This window comes from Argopecten irradians, chromosome 9 (genome assembly GCF_041381155.1).
Source record: "Argopecten irradians isolate NY chromosome 9, Ai_NY, whole genome shotgun sequence".
NCBI lineage: Eukaryota > Metazoa > Mollusca > Bivalvia > Pectinida > Pectinidae > Argopecten > Argopecten irradians.
Genome location: NC_091142.1, coordinates 42,423,308 through 42,444,736, shown reverse-complemented (window position 1 = coordinate 42,444,736; position 21,429 = coordinate 42,423,308). Strand labels below are relative to the sequence as shown.

Here is a 21,429-nt window from a genome sequence, read left to right as displayed (position 1 = left end):
ATTTATCTTTGTGATCTAGACCTCATTGACTTTACATGTTGATTTATCTTTGTGATCTAGACCTCATTGACTTTACATGTTGATTTATCTTTGTGATCTAGACCTCATTGACTTTACATGCTGATTTATCTTTGTGATCTAGACCTCATTGACTTTACATGTTGATTTATCTTTGTGATCTAGACATCATTGACTTTACATGTTGATTTATCTTTGTGATCTAGACCTCATTGACTTTACATGCTGATTTATCTTTGTGATCTAGACCTCATTGACTTTACATGTTGATTTATCTTTGTGATCTAGACCTCATTGACTTTACATGTTGATTTATCTTTGTGATCTAGACCTCATTGACTTTACATGTTGATTTATCTTTGTGATCTAGACCTCATTGACTTTACATTTGTTGATTTATCTTTGTGATCTAGACATCATTGACTTTACATGTTGATTTATCTTTGTGATCTAGACATCATTGACTTTACATGTTGATTTATCTTTGTGATTTTGACTTTACATGTTGATTTATCTTTGTGATCTAGACCTCATTGACTTTACATGTTGACTAGACTCATCTTTGACATCTTTGACTTTGTGATCTACCTCATTGACTTTACATGATTTATCTTTGTGATCTAGACCTCATTGACTTTACATGATTTATCTTTGTGATCTAGACCTCATTGACTTTACATGTTGATTTATCTTTGTGATCTTTGTGATCTTTGTGATCTAGACCTCATTGACTTTACATGTTGATTTATCTTTGTGATCTAGACCTCATTGACTTTACATGTTGATTTATCTTTGTGATCTAGACCTCATTGACTTTACATGTTGATTTATCTTTGTGATCTAGACCTCATTGACTTTACATGTTGATTTATCTTTGTGATCTAGACCTCATTAACTTTACATGTTGATTTATCTTTGTGATCTAGACCTCATTGACTTTACACACTAAATTTAACTTATTGGCTCTACTTTACATGCATTTGAAAGAAATTGCGGCTATATTTATCGCCAGGTCACTTACGTGAACAACGATCCACGCGAAGAAGACTAATATAGGCTTGTGGGAGAAGACTAATATAGGCTTGCCTGTTGTCTGATCCCTTTATTGTCAATAAAATATGTTGAAAAAAAAATCGACGCGAATATATATTAGATTACAATGTATGTTATTTGTGAATGCTTTATGTATGTCATAACGAATTATCACTACAATCATTCTTTCTTTAAATAGTTAAATCTCATTACTTTTGCTACCCTTGTAATAGTTTGCTTGGTATAATGCCGCCGATGATTAAACATGTTTAGGTGACAATGGAGGACGAAGATAATCATGTCTACACGTTCACGTGTAACTGTTGGATACAGACCGACCAGCCAGCAGACGACAGTAAGCCGTCATGGCTCCTACAGCATCAAGGTAGTGTTATTCTTGTTAATGTATATATTATGGGGACCTCTTAAACTTGAAGCAAGCAATCGTTAATTAACAGTGAATCCGATAATATAATACACTTTATTAATTTTATATCGATTCCGAAACAAGTTATTTAACTAATATAAATCACTTTCGATGGCCTGTATGAAAGCGCTTAATTGGTATTAAAGTGGGAGAAAACCGAAGCGCCCGGAGAAAACGGCAATGTAAATACTTAACGATGAATACCTTGTAAGTCCCACATCTACATCAGTATGCGGTATATGCTTAGTTGACCAGTGATAATGATGGGAGAATATAGCCAAACTTAAGTCTGTTCGTATGGTATATAAAACTCCATTAAGGACTTCAGAAAGGCAGACCTGTTTAATAATTTCTACTTGATCGAAAGTGATAATATGATTATATATGCTGTCGAGCAAGTAGCAAGCAATTAGATTATTTCTAAAAAGGGTTAAACCTAGCATGAACTGCTAATAATGCTATACTTTGTAAGATAAAGCTGATGGGTAAGGGATAGTAAATGTTGTTATTCTAAGGGAGAATAAAATCGTATTACATAAGACCGCAGTAAGTTTTGAGAATACTGCTGTAAAATAAATCTGCATACATATCTCCTACATATCAAACAAAGTCTTTGGACGTTATTGCTTTACATTTTTATTCGATATTATAGCTGAGTGAAAACGTTTGATTATAGATTGTACCTGGAACTATCCTATCCCTCATTGTGCATCGATTACACGTGTAACATGTCAGATCGGCAGGTGTGACGAATGTGTGGAGGGATATCACCTTGACGGAGGGGTCTGTAGAGGTAACTATACGTGTACCATGTCAGACAGGTGTGATGTATGTATGGAGTGATATCACCTTGACGGAGGGGTCTGTAGAGGTAACTATACGTGTAACATGTCAGACAGGTGTGATGTTTGTATGGAGTGATATCACCTTGACGGAGGGGTCTGTAGAGGTAATGATACGTGTAATATGCCAGACCGACATGTAGAGTTAACCTATTTTTGTCAGTCTACCATGAGATTATTATGAATTTCAATGCTTTATATGTTTTGTAAATGTCTTATGTCCTATGTTTTCTTGCTCTGTAAATACGTATCTGTTCTTTACATCATAATGGAATATTCTTGTTCTATCCATGACCTTCACTCCACTTTACATTATATTGGAGAGACATAAGTTCCCGATAGTTGACTGTACACTGTACTGATTTAATTAAACATATTTTATAATAATACTTTACATATGATCAGATTGGCCACATATTTACCATTTATATACAGTCTTATTCCTTCAGAAATATAATAACGAACATGACAGTGAACACAGGATGTGTTTGATACTATATAAAATCATGTGTTATCACTTTCCTCACTTTCACTGTTGATAGTGACTGCTCGTTTTTGTTACATTCCCAGCTTGACCTTAATGTTTATCATGTGTCGATTTTTTTCATTCATATTCATCGTATACAAACAACCATACAACTGATAAACGACAAAACCAATAAGGCAAAGAACTGCTTCCCTGGAGCATCAATATGAAATAAATAAATAAATGAATAAAAAATCAAAAACAAAAAATCATTGCAGCCTGAATTCTTCTTAACAAATCTGGAAATTTGAATTCTTACCTCGTTGACTATTTAAGAGAATAGCTAGTCTGTAATTATATAAATAACAAATTCAAATGACTTAATTGAAACGTTATTTTCGTTATCCCTTGTGTTTATGAAGTCGTGTACAACAATCGGACGAACCATTCGCGTCTATCAAACAAAAAAAAACACTTCACCGCTTCATAAACCGAAAGATATTGAGTATTATGCTTATTATTTGATTTGATAAATTCAGTGATACACTGTGACTAGTTAGGGATTAATTTGTTTGCTTTTATTTATTTTTTTATAATTAGTCAAGTTCAGTGATGCGGTCCTAACTATCTGAGCCAATAGTATTACCAAAGACTTCCAAAAATTTCCATGAAAACATTCTACCTATATTTAGTGATAATACTCACAAGTTAATACTGATATTACAATTCGTGTAGAGTATGCAAAACAACCTCAAATGTCTAACCAGTAGAAATGAATGAAGCATATAAAATTGAATCCAGGGGATACAGCATTAAGAATTACACTTCCGTTATATCAGAGACTCTCATCCAAGGAATACAACATTTAGGATTACACTTCCGTTATCAGAGACTCTCATCCAGGGAATACAACATTTAGGAATACACTTCCGTTATCAGAGACTCTCATCCCTGAAAATCATGAAATTAATAAAAAAAAAAGCATTTTACCATGCGCAACTGAATATATACATCCAATAAAATATATTTGATATTTGATATACATGAACACGTACATGTACAATTGTATTTGTGCAAAGTACCAATTTCCTTACTTACTTGATAGTTAATTGCTTGAAGGTACAATCTAATTGTATCAAAATATTTGTTATAATTAACGTAAGTCAACATGACGGGGTATTAAATAACATAAGACTCTTTCATATTATGTGAATATGAATGATGGGAATATCATACCTGAGGGTCACAAAATGTCATCATCATTATGTGATCCCGAGGTTAGAATATCGTCTTAGTTTTTTTGTGTGTGAAATATTACACCTATGATATCTTGTCATTTTAAAATAAATTTGAAAAAAAGTCCAAGCAAATTCTTCTTACATGGAAAATCGCGTAATATTTAATCTCAAATTAAGTTGTCTGAATCTTTTACATTAAAACCAACCTAGTTTATATTTTTTTCTCTCAAAAATTCAAACGAAGTAGTAATTTTGTTGACGTCATGACGTCTAGGTAATATTGTATGGGTAATCATGTAATACAGTCCAAGCCCCAGACAACATGAGTAAAATGGATTAGACAACCCATAGCTATGAGAGAAAATTAGATATGACATGGCAGAGCAGAACATACCGATACTTATGTGAAGTAAGTGATGGTCTTTTGTTTGTAATGTTGATAGATGAACGATGGGCAATATCGGTCTACATCGGTACAGAGGAGCACTCGGATTCCCTCGGAACGATCTATATGGATATCGGAGGCACATTGTCGGATGCTCCGAACATCCGTCTTGGAAACAATTTTGCAATTGGAGAGGTCAGGCAAATGGTTTACGAAGGAGCGTTAGGGCAACTTAACTACATCAAGTTGTATCAGACGGGGAATGATGGGTTACGTCTACAGAAGGTATGCCAACTCGATTGGGGATACGGCAGTTAACTTAAGTGTCATAAGGTTACCTTCACCGAATGTTGACATGCATGGTATGTACCGTGTATTGGCGCTTTTTGAATCAAAATAAGGTGATTAAATTTTGATGTGTTTAAATATGACATTATGTTATTTCGTTTTAACGAAACGTTATTTTGTTTTATCGAGAATGCTTTTGTTTTTAATAAAACATTATTTCTTTTTATCAAAAAAGGAAATAATAGCAAGATGTTATTAAATTATTTTTTAGTTTAATCAGATTTTTAACAGAGGGTCAAAAGTCTGATGGCTTATATAAAAAATTGAGGAGTGATCAGAAAATTTGAGAACCACAAACAATGTAGTTTGTTTATGCAAGAATCCACAACAAGTTCATACTCAGCCAAGGTGATATAACGCACACCTGAACGATATAACACCTCTTAGAAAGTGACATTGTACCCCACCGCATTCACTCGGTTTTCGTTCCATTTGTAATAAATAAATAAGATCAATTTTATTGAAATAATACGACATGTCATATCTCTTGCATAACGGGTTTAGAAAGTGGATTAAAGTCGGATAACCCTGAATATCAGCCAATAATGTAACTTGTATTTCATTTTATATATTTGCAGTAAACAATAGAAATAATGTTGTTAATAATTTCTACTTTGTTAAAACGAACTACAATTTCGTTTAAAAAAAACCCAAAACATTTTGATAAAACGAAATAGTATTTAATCAAAACGAAATAACTCTTCGATAAAACCAAATATAATTTCGATAAAACAAAATAAAATAAATGTGTTGCGTTTCAGTGAAGGGCTCTGTACCATTGTAATTTTCAAAGTCATCCTTAAAGCCGATGTCATCCAGATAAACATCACTTTGTTGATAAATTTCAGGAAAACCATTCGCACACATTTTGATAAAACAGGACACTGTTTTATCAAGTTGGGTTTGTTTTGATGACAATTTGTTTCGTTTTTCAGCGTTACTTGTTATGATCATATGAAATGATGTATTCTTATAGGTGACGATGCAGGATGAATACGGTCATCTCTACACGTTCACGTGTAACTGTTGGATACAGACAGATCAACCAGCTGACGATAGTAAAGCATTATGGCATCTTGAATACGAAAGTAGGAATATAATTGATACCGTACATCTTTCAATGCGATTTCGAAATCAGAAATCGGTGTCGAATACAGGCGCTCAGACACCTCAAGTATATCAAAATAAAAAATATATAGAAGATATTATGATTTTGAGTTCCATGTATAACATTACTTGGAAACTGTTTTTGTCACTGGTTTCCTAAGGGAAAATATACTTACCTTAGCCTTATTTAAGCATACGTAATATAATCGGGGCATTAAAGGATTAGTTGCAAACTGTGTGAATCCGCGTAACAAATTTATTTCATAACCCGGTGAAATTAAAAAAAAAATAAACACATGAATGTTGATTACGTTTTAGACTACTCGATCAAATAGCGTAAGTTTCAACGTATGATTTCAGGTATTTGCAACGAAATTATTTTCCAAATCAATACTTAACGTCGATGTATCTATTGTGAATCATGAAAACTTCATTTTCACGCAACATTCTTTCAATTTTTTCTTTATAGGAGTATGGAAAATACGAAAACTAAAAGTCGGATTCAATTTGAAAATATATGAGTAACTCGTTACAATCTATCATCAGTTTTAGAACAATGTATTTTCACGAATTTCAATCGACAGATTGTAGCTGGGATGATCCGATACCAAACTGTGCTACAGTGTCGCGGGTAACATGTCATACCGGCAGGTGTGATGAATGCCTGAAAGGGTTTCATCTTGATGAAGGAGTATGTAGAGGTAACTATGTAATATCATTATAATAACTGTTTTTTCTTAGTTTGTCCTTTTCCCATTCTTGTTAGTATGCACAAGTTACCTCTGGGACCAAAACAGGTAAACATATTAAGATTTCAAAGATCTTCTCAACTCGCAGATGTGGTAGAATAAATAATTCTTCATAGATAGGCCTTTTTTAACAAAATTGAATCGAATTGCTAAGGAGTTTAATATTTTCTTGAGGTTAATTTTAACTGACCAATTTATTGATAACACTATTATGTTCAAGTTGATCTATGGACGGTAACTGCTGTCCACGACACTCACTCCGCGTCTAATTTTATTATATTCCAGTTGATCTGTGGACGGTAACTGTTGTCCTTGACACTCACTCCGCGTCTGGTTCTGTTGACACACTCTATATGGACGTAGAGGGGACGGTAGCCAACATTTCAGCGTTAAGTCTAGGCCGAGATTTTACTGTTGGTGAGACTAGACGGAGGGTGTACGAACAGAGAACGGACCTCGGAAAAATCAACCATATCCGGCTTTATCAGACAGGGGAGGATGGAATACGTGTTAAGACGGTGAAAATAATACCATATAGTCGTTGAGTTTTGCAAGCGAAAAAAAATCGCAATTTCGGCTTAAGAATTTATAACAGCAGTGGTCGTGACTAGGCAATAAATGTTAATTCCATTTAAGTATTATTTTTCTCGACTTCAATCGTTCAGGAATTCGCGAACATATCGTCTGGTGAAAATGTTCACCTATCTTAATCTAGCCGACTTTATAAACCATAACACAACTGTAATATCTACATGACTCTAGCTGACTTTAAAAACTTTAACACAGCTGTAATATCTAATTGATTTCAAGTATACAATGTTGTATTTGAACTCATTGTATGTTTGGATAAAATTTATTATTTTAAAATATCCTTATGAATGTTCTTTGATGAGGTTTCAGTCTCGTTTTATCTTTGATTTGTTTTTAAAAATATAATAATAATCTATGTTTGTAACAAGTTGCCAAAAGATTGCAGTTATTTTGTTAATAGAATTTTTCTTACTCTAGTTTTAAGAAATGACCCATTTAACAACCATTTATTACGCTTTGTAGAGATTAGAAAGTGTACCATTTCTTCATATGAAGATTTCACTAAAATCGCACTTGCCTTGATATAACGAGACATCAAGTGATAGTATTTACACATCTTTCAAGATTGGACATTCTTTAGAACTGTTTTGCTTTAAGAACTGTAACAATATGGAACAAGCTTCCCGAATATATTTTTATAGCATTAAACATTATGTTTTAAAAACAGACTGGGTAAACATTGGCAGACTCATGGCCTCCTTTATAATATAGCACAATCATATTCTAACCACACCAGCATAAAATATTATTCCAAGGTATGAACTTCTTCTTTACAAAACATCTATATCAGACAAAATGACTTGTCGGCGGAGACGATCGTTAGTAATACATCGCTTCCATATATGATTAGCATGTTTCATGTTCTCGCCGGTTCAGTTGTGAACTTTTTAAACAATTTTATATCATAGCTCTATTTATTTTACTTATTTTGTTTACTCCCTTTTTAGGATGATCAGACATGTCCATTAGATGATAACTAACACACGATTTGTTATAATTACCCTTTACTTCGCTATCAGACATGCCCATTAGATGATAACTAACACATGATTTGTTATAATAACTCTTTACTTCGCTATCAGACATGCCCATTAGATGATAACTAACACATGATTTGTTATAATTACTCTTTACTTCGCTATCAGACATGCCCATTAGATGATAACTAACACATGATTTGTTATAATAACTCTTTTTACTTCGCTATCAGACATGCCCATTAGATGATAACTAACACATGATTTGTTATAATTACCCTTTACTTCGCTATCAGACATGCCCATTAGATGATAACTAACACATGATTTGTTATAATAACCCTTTACTACTCGCTATATCAGACATGCCCATTAGATGATAACTAACACATGATTTGTTATAATTACCCTTTACTTCGCTATCAGACATGCCCATTAGTGATACTAACACATGTATTTGATCAGATAACTAACACATTGTTATAACCTTTACTCGCTATCAGACATGCCCATTAGATGATAACTAACACACGATTTGTTATAATACCCTTTACTTCGCTATCAGACATGCCCATTAGATGATAACTAACACACGATTTTTTGTTATAATTAACCCTTTACTTCGCTATCAGACATGCCCATTAGATGATAACTAACACACGATTTGTTATAATTACCCTTTACTTCGCTATCAGACATGCCCATTAGATGATAACTAACACATGATTTGTTATAATTACCCTTTACTTCGCTATCAGACATGCCCATTAGATGATAACTAACACATGATTTGTTATAATTACCCTTTACTTCGCTATCAGACATGCCCATTAGATGATAACTAACACATGATTTGTTATAATTACCCTTTACTTCGCTATCAGACATGCCCATTAGATGATAACTAACACATGATTTGTTATAATAACTCTTTACTTCGCTATCAGACATGCCCATTAGATGATAACTAACACATGATTTGTTATAATAACTCTTTACTTCGCTATCAGACATGCCCATTAGATGATAACTAACACACGATTTGTTATAATTACCCTTTACTTCGCTATCAGACATGCCCATTAGATGATAACTAACACATGATTTGTTATAATTACCCTTTACTTCGCTATCAGACATGCCCATTAGATGATAACTAACACACGATTTGTTATAATTACCTTTACTTCGCTATCAGACATTGCCATTAATGATGATAACTAACACATGATTTGTTATAATTACCCTTTATTCGCTATCAGACATGCCCATTAGATGATAACTAAACACATGATTTGTTATATACTTTACTTCGCTATCAGACATGCCCATTAGATGATAACTAACACACACCTTTACTTCGCTATCAGACATGCCCATTAGATGATAACTAACACTGATTTGTTATATTACTTTACTTCGCTATCAGACATGCCATTAGATGATAACTAACACATGATTTGTTATAATAACCTTTACTTCGCTATCAGACATGCCCATTAGATGATAACTAACACATGATTTGTTATAATAACTCTTTACTTCGCTATCAGACACGATTAGATGATAACTAACACATGATTTGTTATAATACCTTTACTTCGCTATCAGACATGCCCATTAGATGATAACTAACACATGATTTGTTATAATAACCCTTTACTTCGCTATCAGACATGCCCATTAGATGATAACTAACACATGATTTGTTATAATAAACACTTTACTTCGCTATCAGACATGCCCATTAGATGATAACTAACACATGATTTGTTATAATTACCCTTTACTTCGCTATCAGACATGCCATTAGATGATAACCACATTAGTTATGATAACTTCGCTATCAGACATGCCATTAGATGATAACTAACACAGATTTGTTATAATTACTCTTTACTTCGCTATCAGACATGCCCATTAGATGATAACTAACACATGATTTGTTATAATACCCTTTACTTCGCTATCAGACATGCCCATTAGATGATAACTAACACATGATTTGTTATAATAACTCTTTACTTCGCTATCAGACATGCCCATTAGATGATAACTAACACATGATTTGTTATAATTACCCTTTACTTCGCTATCAGACATGCCCATTAGATGATAACTAACACATGATTTGTTATAATTACTCTTTACTTCGCTATCAGACATGCCCATTAGATGATAACTAACACATGATTTGTTATAATATAACCTTTACTTCGCTATCAGACATGCCCATTAGATGATAACTAACACATGATTTGTTATAATAACTCTTTACTTCGCTATCAGACATGCCCATTAGATGATAACTAACACATGATTTGTTATAATAACTCTTTACTTCGCTATCAGACATGCCCATTAGATGATAACTAACACATGATTTGTTATAATTACCCTTTACTTCGCTATCAGACATGCCCATTAGATGATAACTAACACATGATTTGTTATAATAACTCTTTACTTCGCTATCAGACATGCCCATTAGATGATAACTAACACATGATTTGTTATAATAACTCTTTACTTCGCTATCAGACATGCCCATTAGATGATAACTAACACATGATTTGTTATAATTACCCTTTACTTCGCTATCAGACATGCCCATTAGATGATAACTAACACATGATTTGTTATAATAACCTTTACTTCGCTATCAGACATGCCCATTAGATGATAACTAACACAGATTTGTTATAATACCCTTTACTTCGCTATCAGACATGCCCATTAGATGATAACTAACACATGATTTGTTATAATAACTCTTTACTTCGCTATCAGACATGCCCATTAGATGATAACTAACACACGATTTGTTATAATTACCCTTTACTTCGCTATCAGACATGCCCATTAGATGATAATAACACAGATTTGTTATAATTACCTTTACTTCGCTATCAGACATGCCCATTAGATGATAACTAACACATGATTTGTTATAATTACCTTTACTTCGCTATCAGACATGCCCATTAGATGATAACTAACACATGATTTGTTATAATTACTCTTTACTTCGCTATCAGACATGCCCATTAGATGATAACTTTGTTATATACCCTTTACTTCGCTATCAGACATGCCCATTAGATGATAACTACACGAATTAAATACCTTTACTTCCCATTAGCTATAAAACAGACCTTTACTTCGCTATCAGACATGCATTAGATGATAACTAACACATGATTTGTTATAATTACCCTTTACTTCGCTATCAGACATGCCCATTAGATGATAACTAACACATGATTGTTATAATTTCGCTATCGACATGCCCATTAGATGATAACTAACACAGATTTGTATAATTACCTTTACTTCGCTATCAGACATGCCCATTAGATGATAACTAAACACATGATTTGTTATAATAACTCTTTACTTCGCTATCAGACATGCCCATTAGATGATAACTAACACATGATTTGTTATAATACCCTTTACTTCGCTATCAGACATGCCCATTAGATGATAACTAACACACATGATTTGTTATAATTACCCTTTACTTCGCTATCAGACATGCCCATTAGATGATAACTAACACATGATTTGTTATAATTACCCTTTACTTCGCTATCAGACATGCCCATTAGATGATAACTAACACATGATTTGTTATAATTACCCTTTACTTCGCTATCAGACATGCCCATTAGATGATAACTAACACATGATTTGTTATAATTACCCTTTACTTCGCTATCAGACATGCCCATTAGATGATAACTAACACATGATTTGTTATAATTACCCTTTACTTCGCTATCAGACATGCCCATTAGATGATAACTAACACATGATTTGTTATAATTACCCTTTACTTCGCTATCAGACATGCCCATTAGATGATAACTAACAATACCCTTTACTTCGCTATCAGACATGCCCATTAGATGATAACTAACACACGATTTGTTATAATTACCCTTTTCTTCGCTATCAGACATGCCCATTAGATGATAACTAACACACGATTTGTTATAATAACTCTTTACTTCGCTCTGTTAGGTGGTTATCGAGGATCAAAATGGCCGCCAGTACACGTTCACGTGTAACTGTTGGATACAAACAGACCAGCCGGCAGACGACAGTAAACCGTCTTGGCTTCTCCATTCTGAGAGTAGGTCCTCATTGTCATCCTTTTAATAATGATTATTTGCTGTTTCCATTCGAAATTATTTTGTATTTTCCCATAATATATTAATAATAAAACCGTTGAAATTATGCATTATGCTTACATTTCCCTGTGCAGTGTAAACGCTTGTACTCACAAGAATTAAAAGAAAACGGTTATCTTAAATAATGTAGCGTATTGCAGGTGTTTCTTTATTTTAGAATTAGTCAACATTGTAGACTACATATGTGGATAATTAAAAGAAGTACAAATCAACTCAAAAGTTCAAATAGATAAAGATAAGCCAATTAGTAATGGCCTATCCGGGATAGAGTGAAATCGGGAATACACCTCTGGTTTTGGCCATTTTTCCGACATAAGACAACACCGGTCAAAAAAGGAGGTCGTCTGTTTTTAAAACGATTTTTTTTCGGGGGCAGGGGTGGGGGTAGGGGTGGGGGTGGGGGTGGGGGTGGGGGTAGGGGTGGGGGTAGGGGGCAGCGAGATTGAAATAACGACTTAACATCAAAAGCTTATCGGGAACCAGGCTACATAACACCAATAGCTACCAATCATTCTTTGAGTACATCCTAAGCCTTATTGGAAGGGGTTGTGCGCAAAGCATTATGCAGTGTATGATTGTCTAATACAATATCTATGTAGTTAAATCAATGAAGTCTTGCAATAATATATTAAAAAACAAACTTTTGGTAACGATTGAATGTGTATGATAACCTATAATTTTCAGATTATCTTTCTTTAGTGTATTCCATTTCTTGTATTGTTGATAGATTGCTACTGGGCCGACCCTATACTGAACTGTGCTGTGGTCTCCCGGGTAACGTGTCAGATCGGTCAATGTAGTAAATGTTTGGCTGGCTATCACATGGACAATGGAGTCTGCACTGGTAAATAGTTATCTTTGTTCGGGTTTTAGTGTTTTTAAAGCATTCTTTATCCATTTAACTTGTATTTGAACCTTACGTGGAGCGGATACCTAGGTAACTGCTTTTTTATTTATTTTGCTGTATCCTTTATATGCTAATTTAGCAGGATTTCAAGTGTACGGATTAAATAAATTGTGATTATATGCTTAATATGATTGATCGATGGAAAAAGTAGAGCAAATAATTTGATTACGAAAACAAATAGTACGATTAACTTTTAACTTCTACACAGCAGAGAATATTTCCTTTATTTAAACACTGAAATGCTTTTATTTATTTAGTCCATGTGTAGTTATTGGGAGATGATCATGAATGTGTAGTGCCAAGATACAATTTTAATGACTCACGCCTTTCGATGTGAATTTGTCGTTATTGAGTTGGTATTTATCCTCCTATTATTGCCACATGAACGCATTTCAATGCATATAATAACATTAGAACAAACACGTTAGTGTCGTCGGGGACGACACATATTCTTTTGAAAGCTTATATGTTATGTAATTTTATACTTAACAATGCGTGGTCGCAATGGAAAAAACATATTGACAACGGCCATTTTCAAATGTCCGGGAGTCAAAATTATCTTATTAAGTAGACACGATAAAGACTGAGCTTTATCGGAAAAAATACAAATAAAAAAATTGTTATGAATACATAAAAAAACAAAAAAAAAAACAAAAAAAAAAACATCGAGTACAATGTACGTCGATGTAGTCCAAATTAGTAGACGCTAATGCTCATTGTTAACGTCTTTCAGCTGAACCATGGACTTTAAAGCTTTACATCGACAACATCGACTACTCTGGATCCCTCGATAATCTCTACATGGACGTTATAGGGACACTTTACAACTCTTCCGAGATTAATCTGGGAGCCAACTTCATTCCGGGCGAGACGAGACAGCTGCGGTTTGACAGAGACTTCGGGAAAGTAACTCACATCCGGTTATATCAGCCAGGACTTGACGGGATGCGTGTTACAAATGTAAGATACAATATATGTAACGTTTACGAGTTCTGACATGGGATGAAATGTAGTGCGATAAACGACTTGACCACATTGATACAGTTCCAAACTTTATTAATCCACAGTGAATCCAAAGTACATACAGTTGACAACACAGTATAAATCCACATCGTACTTTCACACTAATTCTGGCCAGTCTCTTTCACACAATGTTCACACAAGTCTTTTGATAAATTCTTCCTCACAAAGTAACGTCACTTCCACCTTCTTCTAAAACTACAGGAAAACTCTTTATGTAAAGCGCACACCTCTGTTTATATGGCTTCAATAATAATTAATATTCATTAACCCCCAAATTGTTCTATTGACTAATACTAACCTTTTACCTTATGCACGTGCTCAACATGTGCCTAATATGGACTAAGGCGAGACCGTAATGCGACACTGCCCAAAATTGTGTACACATCTCTACCTAGATGACCACTACGTGTGAAACTACAGCGTTTAAATGGCAAGGTGCTATATACAAACCGAAGCGAGATGCGTAAACCTATACCAGACTACTTTTACAGCCTTTACAGTACTCAAAGGCCTCCGTACTGGAGTAGAACAGATCGACTTGACTATAACTATTTTCCATATGTACACTAAATAAAACATATTAACCTTCTATCTAAACAAACTCTTTTCTCAAAATCACTACACATATTCTCTTTCAAAACACTCTAAGCTACCGGTACCAGTTTTAAACTCTTTTCCTTTTATGCTACGTTTTTTTTTCTTGTAAGTGCAGTTTGATATTATTTATATTTATCGATTTTGGTCATTATTACGGTAGATTTCAAAGGTGAAACATACATCTCTATCAGGATAGAAAGCTCTTCTTTCGCGTACTATTATATGAATCCGTTCAGGTAATCAGTATGTAATGCAATGGCAATGGCTTTATACTGCCTTCATTCATTTTCATTCATAATGAAAATGGCAACGATTTATATTAGTTTACTGTATAATAATTCAATTTTGCTTGTTACGAGCATTTTCATTGGCTTAAAAATTTACTTTATCAGCCCATAATGTTAAAAATGGCGACGCCGTTTGTAACGTTGCTTCTGATTGGCTGAGGTGACGGCGTAATGATGTCATAGACAAAGGATCCCAAAAGGAATTTTGAATATTGAAGAGATTATCTTAAGTAAATTGAATTTTAAGGCTTAATTTGAATAGATTTTTTTATGTTATGGAGATATAACACAACAATCTGAGTATACTCTGAATAAACCGCGAATTCAATTTAATCCTTATTAATTGAATCCGTAAGAGCTCACAATACATAATCCGGTATATTATATTTAGGTGACTCTGTACGACGGACATGGCCGCCAGTACACGTTCACGTGTAACTGTTGGATACAGACAGATCAGCCGGCAGACGACAGTAAACCGTCATGGCTGTTATCAACCGAAAGTAAGGATCAGTTATTCGGATTAACACGATCCTAGGTGATATGTATTATTACTGCTATTATCTTCATAAATAATTTTAATTTAACCGAACACATTTTTCTCAGATTTTGTTTTCAAAATAATTTTTATGAATATTACATCAACATGTAAAAGAGGGATCGGTATGTTCATTTTAAATATCCCGCTCAAATCGAATGCAAGGGAGGTTAAGTATCACCAAGAGGCAAGTATTCATTTTTGTTGCTCCTGATAAATATCATATGTTTTCTCAACAGATTGTTACTGGAAGGATGCAATACGAAACTGTGCAAACGTAGCGCGTACAACATGTCAGATCGGCAGGTGTATTAAATGTATGGAGGGCTATCACCTTGATGGAAGGGTCTGTACAGGTAACTATAGGTGTAACATATCAGACAGGTGTGATGTATGTATGGAGGGATATCACATTGACGGAGGGTCTGTACAGGTAACTATAGGTGTAACATGACAGACAGGTGTGATGTATGTATGGAGGTTTGGTTTGGTTTGTTTATTTTTACGTCCTATTAACAGCCAGGGTCTTGTAAGGACGTGCCAGGTTCGTTGGTGGAGGAAAGCCGGAGTACCCGGAGAAAAACCACCGACCAGCGGTCAGTACCTGGCAACTGCCCAACATGGGATTCGAACCCGCATCCCAGAGGTAGAGGGCTTGTGGTAATATGTCGGGACATCTTAACCACTCGGCCACCGCGGCCCCAAATGTATGGAGGGATATCACCTTGATGGAAGGGTCTGTACAGGTAACTGTAGGTGTAACATGTCAGACTGGTGTGATGTATGTATGGAGGGATATCACCTTGACGGAGGGGTCTGTAGAGGTAACTATACGTGTAACATGTCAGACTGGTGTGATGTATGTATGGAGGGATATCACCTTGACGGAGGGGTCTGTAGAGGTAACTATACGTGTAACATGTCAGACTGGTGTGATGTATATATGGAAGGATATCACCTTGACGGAGGGGTTTGTAGAGGTAACTATACGTGTAATATGTCAGACAGGTGTGATGTATGTATGGAGGGATATCACCTTGACGGAATGGTCTGTAGAGGTAACTTTAAGTGTAACATGTCAGACTCGTGTGATGTATGTATGGAGGGATATCACCTTGACGGAGGGGTCTGTAGAGGTAACTATACGTGTAACATGTCAGACAGGTGTGATGTATGTATGGAGGGATATCAACTAGATGGAGGGGTTTGTAGAGGTAACTATACGTGTAACATGTCAGACAGGTGTGATGTATGTATGGAGGGATATCACCTTGACGGAGGGGTCTGTAGAGGTAACTATACGAGTAACATGTCAGACAGGTGTGATGTATGTATAGAGGGATATCACCTTGACGGAGGGTTCTGTAGAGGTCACTACACGTGTAACATGTCAGACAGGTGTGATGTATGTATGGAGGGATATCACCTTGACGGAATGGTCTGTAGAGGTAACTTTACGTGTAACATGTCAGACTCGTGTGATGTATGTATGGAGGGATATCACCTTGACGGAGGGGTCTGTAGAGGTAACTATACGTGTAACATATCAGACAGGTGTGATGTATGTATGGAGGGATATCAACTAGATGGACGGGTTTGTAGAGGTAACTATACGTGTAACATGTCAGACAGGTGTGATGTATGTATGGAGGGATATCACCTTGACGGAGGGGTCTGTAGAGGTAACTATAAGAGTAACATGTCAGACAGGTGTGATGTATGTATAGAGGGATATCACCTTGACGGAGGGTTCTGTAGAGGTCACTACACGTGTAACATGTCAGACAGGTGTGATGTATGTATGGAGGGATATCACCTTGACGGAATGGTCTGTAGAGGTAACTTTACGTGTAACATGTCAGACTCGTGTGATGTATGTATGGAGGGATATCACCTTGACGGAATGGTCTGTAGAGGTAACTATACGAGTAACATGTCAGACAGGTGTGATGTATGTATAGAGGGATATCACCTTGACGGAGGGTTCTGTAGAGGTCACTACACGTGTAACATGTCAGACAGGTGTGATGTATGTATGGAGGGATATCACCTTGACGGAATGGTCTGTAGAGGTAACTTTACGTGTAACATGTCAGACTCGTGTGATGTATGTATGGAGGGATATCACCTTGACGGAGGGGTCTGTAGAGGTAACTATACGTGTAACATGTCAGACAGGTGTGATGTATGTATGGAGGGATATCAACTAGATGGAAGGGTTTGTAGAGGTAACTATACGTGTAACATGTCAGACAGGTGTGATGTATGTATGGAGGGATATCACCTTGACGGAGGGGTCTGTAGAGGTAACTATACGAGTAACATGTCAGACAGGTGTGATGTATGTATAGAGGGATATCACCTTGACGGAGGGTTCTGTAGAGGTCACTACACGTGTAACATGTCAGACAGGTGTGATGTATGTATGGAGGGATATCACCTTGACGGAATGGTCTGTAGAGGTAACTTTACGTGTAACATGTCAGACTCGTGTGATGTATGTATGAAGGGATATCACCTTGACGCAGGGGTCTGTAGAGGTAACTATACGTGTAACATGTCAGACTGGTGTGATGTATATATGGAAGGATATCACCTTGACGGAGGGGTTTGTAGAGGTAACTATACGTGTAATATGTCAGACAGGTGTGATGTATGTATGGAGGGATATCACCTTGACGGAGGGCTCTTTAGGGGTAACTATACGTGTAACATGTCAGACAGGTGTGATGTATGTATGGAGGGATATCACCTTGACGGAGGTGTCTGTAGAGGTAACTATACGTGTAACATGTCAGACAGGTGTGATGTATGTATGGAGGGATATCAACTTGACGGAGGGGTCTGTAGAGGTAACTATACGTGTAACATGTCAGACAGGTGTGATGTATGTATGGAGGGATATCAACTTGACGGAGGGGTCTATAGAGGTAACTATACGTGTAACATGTCAGGTGTGATGTATGTATGGAGGGATATCACCTTGACGGAGGGGTCTGTAGAGGTAACTATATGTGTAACATGTCAGACAGGTGTGATGTATGTATGGAGGGATATCAACTTGACGGAGGGGTCTGTAGAGGTAACTATATGTGTAACATGTCAGACAGGTGTGATGTATGTATGGAGGGATATCAACTTGACGGAGGGGTCTGTAGAGGTAACTATATGTGTAACATGTCAGACAGGTGTGATGTATGTATTGAGGAATATCACCTTGACGGAGGTGTCTGTAGAGGTAACTATACGTGTAACATGTCAACCAGGTGTGATGTATGTATGGAGGGATATCAACTAGATGGCGGGGTTTCTAGAGGTAACTATACGTGTAACATGTCAGACAGGTGTGATGTATGTATGGAGGGATATCACCTTGACGGATGGGTCTGTAGAGGTAACTATACGAGTAACATGTCAGGCAGGTGTGATGTATGTATGGAGGGATATCACCTTGACGGAGGGGTCTGTAGAGGTAACTATACGTGTAACATGTCAGACAGGTGTGATGTATGTATGAAGGGATTTCACCTTGACGGAGGGGTCTGTAGAGGTAACTATACGTGTAACATGTCAGACAGGTGTGATGTATGTATGAAGGGATTTCACCTTGACGGAGGGTTCTGTAGAGGTCACTACACGTGTAACATGTCAGACAGGTGTGATGTATGTATGGAGGGATATCACCTTGACGGAATGGTCTGTAGATGTAACTATACTTGTAACATGTCAGACAGGTGTGATGTATGTATGGAGGGATATCACCTTGACGGAGGTGTCTGTAGATGTCACTATACGTGTAACATGTCAGACAGGTGTGATGTATGGAGGGATATCATCTAAAAGGAGGGGTCTGTAGAAGTAATTATACGTGTAACATGTCAGACAGGTGTGATGTAGGTATGGAGGGATATCAACTTGACGGAGGTGTCTGTAGAGGTAACTATACGTGTAACATGTCAGACAGGTGTGATGTATGTATGGATGGATATCACCTTGACGGAATGGTCTGTAGAGGTAACTATACGTGTAACATGTCAGACAGGTGTGATGTATGTATGGAGGGATATCACCTTGAAGGAGGTGTCTGTAGAGGTAACTATACGTGTAACATGTCAGACAGGTGTGATGTATGTATGGAGGGATATCACCTTGACGGAGGTGTCTGTAGAGGTAACTATACGTGTAACATGTCAGATAGGTTTGATGTATGTATGGAGGGATATCACCTTGACGGAGGTGTCTGTAGAGGTAACTATACGTGTAACATGTCAGACAGGTGTGATGTATGGAGGGATATCACCTAAAAGGAGGGGTCTGTAGAAGTAATTATACGTGTAACATGTCAGACAGGTGTGATGTAGGTATGGAGGGATATCAACTTGACGGAGGGGTCTGTAGAGGTAACTATATGTATAACATGTCAGACAGGTGTGATGTATGTATGGAGGGATATCACCTTGACGGAGAGGTCTGTAGAGGTAACTATACGTGTAACATGTCAGACAGGTGTGATGTATGTATGGAGGGATATCACCTTGACGAAGGTGTCTGTAGAGGTAACTATACGTGTAACATGTCAGACAGGTGTGATGTATGTATGGAGGGATATCACCTTGACGGAGGGGTCTGTAGAGGTCACTACACGTGTAACATGTCAGACAGGTGTGATGTATGTATGGAGGGATATCACCTTGACGGAATGGTCTGTAGAGGTAACTATACGTGTAACATGTCAGACAGGTGTGATGTATGTATGGAGGGATATCACCTTGACGGAGGTGTCTGTAGAGGTAACTATACGTGTAACATGTCAGATAGATTTGATGTATGTATGGATGGATATCAACTTGACGGAGGGGTCTGTAGAGGTAACTATACGTGTAACATGTCAGACAGGTGTGATGTATGTATGGATGGATATCAACTTGACGGAGAGGTCTGTAGAGGTAACTATACGTGTGCCATGTCAGACAGGTGTGATGTTTGTATGGAGGGATATCACCTTGACGGAGGTGTCTGTAGAGGTAACTATACGTGTAACATGTCAGACAGGTGTGATGTATGTATGGAGGGATATCACCTTGACGGAGGGGTCTATAGAGGTAACTATATGTATAACATGTCAGACAGGTGTGATGTATGCATGGAGGGATAACCTTGACGGAGGGTTCTGTAGAGGTCACTACACGTGTAACATGTCAGAAAGGTGTGATGTATATATGGAGGGATATCAACTTGACGGAGGTGTCTGTAGAGGTAACTATACGTGTAACATGTCAGACAGGTGTGATGTATGTATGGAGGGATATCACCTTGACGGAGGGGTCTGTAGAGGTAACTATATGTATAACATGTCAGACAGGTGTGATGTATGCATGGAGGGATAACCTTGACGGAGGGTTCTGTAGAGGTCACTACACGTGTAACATGTCAGAAAGGTGTGATGTATATATGGAGGGATATCAACTTGACGGAGGTGTCTGTAGAGGTAACTATACGTGTAACATGTCAGACAAGTGTGATTTATGTATGGAGGGATATCAACTTGACGGAGGGGTTTGTAGAGGTACCTATACGTGTAACATGTCAGACAGGTGTGATGTATGTATGGAGGGATATCACATTGACGGAGGGGTCTGTAGAGGTAACTGTACCTGTAACATGTCAGACAGGTGTGATGTAGGTATGGAGGAATATCATT

At 36.5% G+C, this 21,429-nt stretch overlaps 1 protein-coding gene across 1 annotated transcript in view; it reads left to right on the top strand.

Annotated features, from left to right (window-relative positions):
* The first annotated feature begins 1,304 nt into the window (after positions 1-1,304).
* The window catches only part of LOC138332375 (uncharacterized), a 34,880-nt gene continuing 14,755 nt past the window's right edge, over positions 1,305-21,429 (top strand). The window contains exons 1-11 of the mRNA XM_069280455.1: positions 1,305-1,435; positions 2,154-2,270; positions 4,467-4,693; positions 5,733-5,844; positions 6,448-6,564; positions 6,898-7,130; positions 12,207-12,318; positions 13,104-13,220; positions 14,017-14,243; positions 15,582-15,693; positions 15,968-16,084. Of these exons, the coding sequence (XP_069136556.1) occupies positions 1,330-1,435; positions 2,154-2,270; positions 4,467-4,693; positions 5,733-5,844; positions 6,448-6,564; positions 6,898-7,130; positions 12,207-12,318; positions 13,104-13,220; positions 14,017-14,243; positions 15,582-15,693; positions 15,968-16,084 (1,597 nt within the window). The 5' untranslated portion in view covers positions 1,305-1,329. The remainder of the gene's footprint in view (positions 1,436-2,153; positions 2,271-4,466; positions 4,694-5,732; positions 5,845-6,447; positions 6,565-6,897; positions 7,131-12,206; positions 12,319-13,103; positions 13,221-14,016; positions 14,244-15,581; positions 15,694-15,967; positions 16,085-21,429) is intronic.